Source organism: Dromaius novaehollandiae, chromosome Z, assembly GCF_036370855.1.
Source record: "Dromaius novaehollandiae isolate bDroNov1 chromosome Z, bDroNov1.hap1, whole genome shotgun sequence".
NCBI classification, from domain to species: Eukaryota; Metazoa; Chordata; class Aves; order Casuariiformes; family Dromaiidae; genus Dromaius; species Dromaius novaehollandiae.
The window spans coordinates 36,842,941-36,850,430 of record NC_088132.1 but is presented as its reverse complement, the minus strand read 5'-3'; the positions used below and the strand labels follow the sequence as shown (position 1 = coordinate 36,850,430).

The 7,490-nt window shown below is 39.4% G+C and overlaps 1 protein-coding gene across 6 annotated transcripts in view; it reads right to left on the bottom strand.

The window, feature by feature from the left end:
• Positions 1-3,189: 3,189 nt before the first annotated feature.
• The window catches only part of MARCHF3 (membrane associated ring-CH-type finger 3), a 79,668-nt gene continuing 75,367 nt past the window's right edge, over positions 3,190-7,490 (bottom strand). For 5 of the 6 annotated variants that reach the window (XM_064501946.1, XM_026115401.2, XM_026115399.2 and 2 more), the window contains exon 5: positions 3,190-6,949. In XM_064501946.1, coding sequence (XP_064358016.1) covers positions 6,791-6,949 — 159 coding nt within the window. In that variant the 3' untranslated portion in view covers positions 3,190-6,790. The other variant, XM_064501945.1, reaches the window with a different exon arrangement.

The following is a 7,490-nucleotide window of genomic DNA, read 5'->3' as shown; positions in this document are numbered from 1 at the left end:
TTATCCAGTACAAGTACCAGGCTGGGCTGTTTAAGCACTGCCCAATGGAATTCTGGAAATGCTGTACATAATTATCTTCCTCTTAGTTTGGAAGTGTTTCTTACATAACAAAGTTAGACTTTTTTTGTACATGTCTTTCACCTTAGGCAGTTTGCCATTCTGGTTATCTACATGGTGGCATTAAGACTTGTGCCAGCACAAGGTGAGGGGATTGCCTTAGGCTTATGTGGGTGGGGCGAGGATTAGTGCAGTTGCTTCTTCTGGCAGTAATGCTGGCTTAAATAACTGCGTTAAACCACAGTGCAAAACTTAATTCAATTTCTTATATTGTTTGTCTGTGTAGTGTCAACATTTATTTTAATTATCACTTCTGTATGGTACAACGCTCTGAATACTTCTAAACTTGATCTCCAGGATTAACAGCTTTCTGTTCACTGTGGTCTCAGATACCTATAGCATACCCATCAAAATGGAACACTTTTCCTTTTATGTTGCTGTGGGAAACCATTAATTCCATTCCTTGCTGCAAGCTTCTACCATTAGCTTTAAAAACAAACAACATGTTCCAGTAAAGCCTTGATTGAGCCCATTGAGACTGTTGTTCTTCATCACTGTTGGAGGGACTATTTTGCATATAGCCATTAGTTACCATCTTAATTCATAATAGGAAAACGCCAGTAGAGTCAGTGTTCTTGGTTCTAGATTTTGTAGAGGCTGTGTTTTGTTACCACAGGATTATGAAAAGTGGCTATAACTGTCTCTCAACTGAACGTGCAGCTAGGAGCTGCTCCTTGAGAGCTTTTAGATGAGTTGTATGAATATTCTGGTAAATCAGCACTCTTGTGATGGCTGTTGATGGGAAAAATGCTTATTTTAGAGAGATAAATCCGCTGTTACAAGTATTTCTGTAAACCTAGCATAAAGTGTTAGGAAATATAATTGACCCTTCTGTTTTGTGTGCTGCTAATCTTTAGAGTGAAACATCCTACCACAAGATGGAGATCTCGCTATTAAAGTGTTTCTTTAAAGAATGTCCTATGTCTTCCCGCAGGTTCCGTAATAACTTTTGAAAGTCTCTGCTTCACTGAATGGAACAATGAATTTCTATTCTCCTCCTGCTCCTCTTTTCCTTCCTGTACCAAAGTCCAGAAGTGAAGTGCACTTTGATTACTGCAAGGTAGTCTGGGCCTTTAATTGCTGTATTGAAAAATAAAATTTTGACACCAACTGGAAGTCTTGAGGGACGTGCATTGCCACTGTGTGCAGCAAATGGAAATTCGATTTTGTGGGAATACTAATTCCCCCCAACCATCACACATAACATCTATGAGAACTCTTCTTTCTGTTGCAGTTACTGCCGTACTGCGTATACCAGTCTGGGTGAGAGAACGCAGGCTGATGGATTTGGTAAAGGGATCTGACCACTGAAAAATGAGCTAATTAGCTATACTCAATGTTATGTGAAATGTGTTTCTGGGCTGTTTTCAGGAGATCATTATTCAGGTAATGAGCCAGGGAAGAAGCAAACAGTACCCTAGTTAGCTCTGTAGACATACTCAACTTGTGATGAAAGTTTTGGTGGGGCTTCTTATTACTTATTTTTATTGTAATATGTGAAGAGTACTTTCAGGTAAATTCAGACCTTTCCAGAGTTGACACTTCTTAACAGATATAAATTATCCTGGCAGATGAAAACTGTTTGACTTACTGCATACAGCAAGTAAAACCCTTTGCCAAATATTTGTCTGCTAAAATACATTGATTCCTGTGAAAACCGGAATAAGAACTGTTTTAAGTAGTAGCTGGTTTGATTTTTACAGCCTTGGCATTGTGTTTTGAATGTTCTTGAGGCAAGTTATGTGTTTCTGTCAGCTGATCTTAGTTCTGTGAAAGTCTGAGTCTGGGTCTGTTCATAGCAGAAGTAGCAAACCTTTGCAGTGCATCCTGTGATTATAGTGGGCAAGTTTATTAATAGACTGCAATATAATGATTTGTAGCTCTATGCTGCTTATTCCCATATGTCTCTGACCTTCCTCCTCCTGCTGCATTTACCTGCATATTTGCCCAAGCAGACAGCAAAAGAAAAAGAGGTATTAATAGCTGACTATATGTAAATACCCTTCCTGTTCAGTAGGTGTTAATGATTCACTTGTCTAGTTCTGTAAAAGGGACGGTCTTTAATACCAGTCTTAAAATCTCATGAAGAATTTTAAATGTTTTATCAGCATATCATTTTGATAACTAATTTGAATGTTTCTGGAGTAGAAAAGGTGCTCTATGGGAAACCCCAAATCTGGGTAGCAGCATGTTTTATATTCATACTGCACTCTAAGCAGTATAGGTAAATGCAGTTTCCCTTATGGATTTGTGTAAATACAGGGGGGTTTTTTGTTCTCTCTGTGACCAGCTCTGAAGAAAGTAAGTTACATTTGGTGGTATCAGTAAAGGAGCATTTCAGCTTAAACAGCTTGTGTGATGAGTTTCATTATTTTCCTCTAGTTATCTGTTAATTTTTGGCTCTGAGTTTTCATAGCTAATAACTTGACTGAGTTTTGTGAACAGAAGACTTTCTCCCTAATATAAATCACGGAATAACATTGCAGCATCTGTTTTCTATGTAACATTAAGCATTATTTTTCTGAAGATAGTGTTTTGGTAGTCTTTAATGGAAAGGTGTGGATAGAATGCCAATGCTGATTAACATTTTTTTTAACCAGTTTTATTATGAAAATATATTGTACAACTATGATAAAGAGTTGGGGGGAAAAATTGTAATCTGTTCTGTAACTTTTAAACATGAAAAGGAGGAAAAATGTTTTGTAGCATAGGCAAAATGAGACCTAAGAGGCTGTCAGTAAGAAATTGGTAAGAATTTGAAACAATCACAAATACTAAGCTTGGCAGCTGCTTGTCGAGAGATGTAAGTTTTTGGCTTTGAAAACACTTACTGCTCTTTCAAAACCAGGGAAATTAGAAATATGGAGGGAGAACAGTGGGACAGTGGGCAAGTGGTGGTGTCCTCATCAATTATGTCACGTAGTACAAATACTGTAGGCTTGCTTGTTCTAAGAGCCTGCTAGGTATTTGCAAAGCTACAGGGTCTCAGTTGTACATTTTGTGTATCTAGAATGCTTTTGAATGCCCTGAACCAGTATTTGTCAATAAAATAAGCAATACTCCATTCTGCTGTAAGGAAAATGCTTGTTTAATTAAGCAGCTGTGCGGTAAATAGAGCTTGGTCTCATAAGCAGTAACAGATGAGTTTAATAATTAACAGTAACTTTTTTTTAAACTTAATTTCATTTGAAAGGGAAAGTTTTTTAGGTCTTTTTCTATGTGTAAATGGTCCTCCCAGTAGCTCTTCATATCTTACTCTGATTGCAGCGCTCTGGTTATCTTTGTGGCATCAAGGCTGGTTATGTATATGGGCCCTGATTCCCTCCTTCACCTGCTAAGCTGTCAAATCACTCTGCATGATTTCCTACTGTGTAACTGATGCAAAGCTATTTTTAATAAATAAAATCCAAATGATAATTTAAAGTCTTAATCTGACAGAATTATATAGTGGAGTACAAAAACTTGAAGGCTCTTCATCCTACCTGTGCAGCGACTTCCCTCTTGTTGAACAGAGATCTGCTGTATCTCTGAAAACTCATCTAAGTTCTTCCCTATTAATTTCTTCCATTGGTTGCAGTGTACTTTTTCCCCTTCTTCCTGAGGGGGAAACTGTTACACTGTTGCTTCCTCTACTTAACTCTTCTCACTGCAGTAGAAATTCAAGGAATCGGGCAGCTTCCTGATTTTGCATCTCTTGCCTGTTCACCACCATTCTTTTATCAAATACCACTGCTTTACCCTTGTTTGAATTTTGTCTTGTTTGTTGTTCTGCATGATGTGATAGACTAAGCTTTCAGGGAAAAGGTTATGTAGAAGTGAAATTTGTCATCTTCATTTTGCATGGCACTCATGTTATTAATATTGAATTGTAATGGACTCTGTGTGGCCAACTCTGCACACTTAGGATGGCAATCTTTATCATCAGAAAGCAGGATGTGAAAGAAGGGAACAGAATTGTATTATGTCTATTTTTCTCAGAGGGTTTTTTCTCTTTTTTTTCTTTTGGACGGCTTAAATTGCTGCTTATCATTTTCAGCTCAAAATATTGAATACTACTCTCTCTAGCATTTCTTGTGTAGAAAAAGAATGTAAATGGCAAGACCAGCTGCACAAGAAGAAAGGATAGGGAAAGACTGAGCTACATTTAAAAACAAAACAAAAAAAAAACCAAAAAAAACCCCCAAATCTTTCCCATCCTTTCATTAGTTGACTTATTTTTGCTTAACTGGAAAGCCTTTAAGGACAGCATAACAAAGATGTCATTGTACTGCCAGGAGCTTTGTTAGCTCTAGCTAGTGTTGCAGTTAATTCTGTTTCTTACATTTATTCAGAAGGAAAAAAAATTGAATGCTACTGCTGTTGTAGAATTTCTGTTGTAGTGTTTCAGTTGTGGAATTGTTAATCCAAATTTGGATGTGGCATAGCAAGAATAGCCTCAACTAATGGAAGGAAAAGCAATACTAGTCTGGTCCTTAGTTCAGCGTGGAAGTGGGAGTAAAACAACAGCATCACCCACCTTCCTGTTCTTAAATTTTTAAAAAAACAAGTGTGTGAAGTATGCTGCTTTTTTCATGGGTATAATGCAAAAAGGTGGGTGTGTGGCTGGGGGCAGGGAGTATTCCAGAAAATGCATGGGAGACTTGCTAGTGGCTCCTAGTCTGACAGTGTTCTGACCCAGCTAGACATGCTTTATTTCAGTGCCCCCGGCTAGCAGATTTTCTTTTAACCTGGAAATCTCTGCTGATGTGCTTTTCCTTTTTTGTCCTCTATCCAGAGAGTTTCTTTTCTTTGGAAAGAGGATAAAAAAGCACTATAGGGTTTAGGCCATCACAGAGTTTGTGATGTCTTCAGATATCCGTGTCTTCAGAATTCTGTACAACTTTCCTACAGTTTTATTCTGGAAGAGAAGCGGGTACCCACTATCAAACATAGGACCAGCTCCTGACCTTACAGACTAATGAGTGCAGCCTTGCAAGTTCATGGCTTTCCTACACAGGAGCTGATGATGGCTCGCTGTGAAAATGCGGTTTCATGTCTGAACAAAGCTGGTGTTGCTTCATATAGACGGTTCAGTCCTCTAGCCCCACAGAATTGATGGCTGCAGAGAATACTGTTGCACTACATACATGGCTATAGCTAGACTGAGCCAAAGATGGCATAAAGAGACTCACAGGTCTGTTCATGGGTACTAAGCTTTTTCTTCCCTAGAGCTCAACATTAAATAAGCTCTTGCCTGATGGTAAACACCCATATTGCCTTTATCCAAATTAGAAATCATTACCCTTGTTGCTTTGGGCTCCTTTTATTTTCAGTTCCTGCACAGTTTGGAGAACGCAGCACATGGTGTCACTACAGTCTACCCCAAAAGGGGGTGGGGGTGGGGAAACTGTGCGATATATATATTTGAAGAGGCTACATGTCACTTGCTGGTTTTAGCAGCATTTGTTAATAGAGTTTTGTATGATTCTGTAAAATGAGTCTCTCCATGTAAGCATATGTCTCCTCTGAGAGCCAAAAATCAGTGAATGAATTGGTCATGAAGGCAAAGGGGAAACAGATAATGCCACCCAGGAATTAAATTGAGTCTTTAGACTCCAAATTCAATTTGGTCACAATAGTAGGCTGTGTCGTACATTTTTTAAAAAGAGTCTTAGTCTCAGTGCTACAATGGAAGGTCAGGGTTTACGTACGCTCTGCTAAATCTACCTGTCAAGCTGAAAATTCTGCAGCTTTAAAGTAATGCTAATTATAATGCAAGACAAGTTCCTGCTTCTGAAGACATGTCTAATGATCTCATTCATTATGTATACAGAGTTTTCCTTACAAAATTAATTTATACAATTAGGGTTAAATTCCGCTTGGTGTAAAAACAGAGTAAATTGGCTAACTACAAATTCACACCAGTAGAGCTTCAGTGCAGAATGCGATGCCTAATTTGTTATTTCTGCCTGAATTTTTTTTTCTCTCCTGAGAGTTACTTAATAAAATACTTTGGGGCAGGAAGATTACTGTAATCTGTCACTTGTTGCTCTCACACATTCCACATTTATTACTGGAGAATTTTCCTATCGGAACTTCCCTACCAAACAAGAAACAGGAGACCATTTTCTAACAATTTTATAGTGTTTAAATAATATGCCAATTTGTAGAACTCATAATATTAAAAAAGGTATTCTAATAATCCAAGTTAATAGTATAAAAGGTTCTTAAAATTGTGTGTATATGTGTGTGTATATATCTATACGTGTATATAAAGGCAATGTCAGCCCTGTGATTCAGGAAAAAACAAAAACATACAGCACTGGCTGCTATCCAAAGAAAATAATACTGTAGTAGCAGTAAATGATAAAAACAAAGCACTTTTTACATCTGTCTTGCATTGTTAATTATCATAGTTTAATATTTTTAAACAATAATAAAAAAGTCTGCATCGCTTGATGATGCAAGTATTAACATAAGTTTGTAGAATTCCATACAGTATCTGCTAAATAAACATGTTTGGCAGCTTAGCAAATATCATATGATTGCAGCATCCGTGATTTGAATTAAAACAGTGATTTCTTCCTCCGCAAAGAGTCTGTAAATCGGAATAGCAGGCTCTGGGGCGGTATCTGACCCCCACGGGCGCGAGGAAACCTATTTAGTGCGTGGCCCCGGCGTGGGACGGCCCCGATCAGACGATTGTCTCCTTGGAGTTCCTCTTGATGGGCTGCAGCCCCAGCAGCGACTGCTGCGCGGAGGCGACGGCCGCCGGCTTGGGGATGAGCAGGATCACCCGCTGGTTGGTGCGGCGCCACTCGTTGTAGAGCCTGCAGTGATACCGAAACGACACCTGCGGGGAGAGGAGACGCACCGCCCTCAGCATCGCCGCCGTCCTCCACGGGGCCGGCCGGGCCTTGGGGAAGCACCATCGCGCGGGGAGGAAAACGCGTGCACAATAGAGGCTGGCCGAGGTGAGACGCACCACGCGGCGGGATGGTTCTCCCAGTTTCAGCAGTGGAGAAGAAAAGCAGCTCGTGTCCTACTTTCTGCTGTTGCCCACCTCTCCTTCCCTTTTTATAGCATGAAAAAGCAGGCGTCCTGCCTGTCTTTCCCATGAACTCGCAGTATTGGCAGCCGTTTACAACCAGGTGAATTTGCAGTGCCGTCATGCTGCGAGCTGTTAAACTGACAAATAATGTAATTGGCTTGATGGGGAAAGTTTGCGGGTAGCTTAAAGGTACTGCTGTGTTTATATTAAAAAAAAGAAGTGACAAGCTCATATCTTCTACCTTGTAATGTTTTACTGCTGAACGCATCAATCTTCAGATTGCAAAGATGCAACAAGGTGAGTTCAAGCCATCTGCTAATATTCACTGTGTTAGCACAACCAT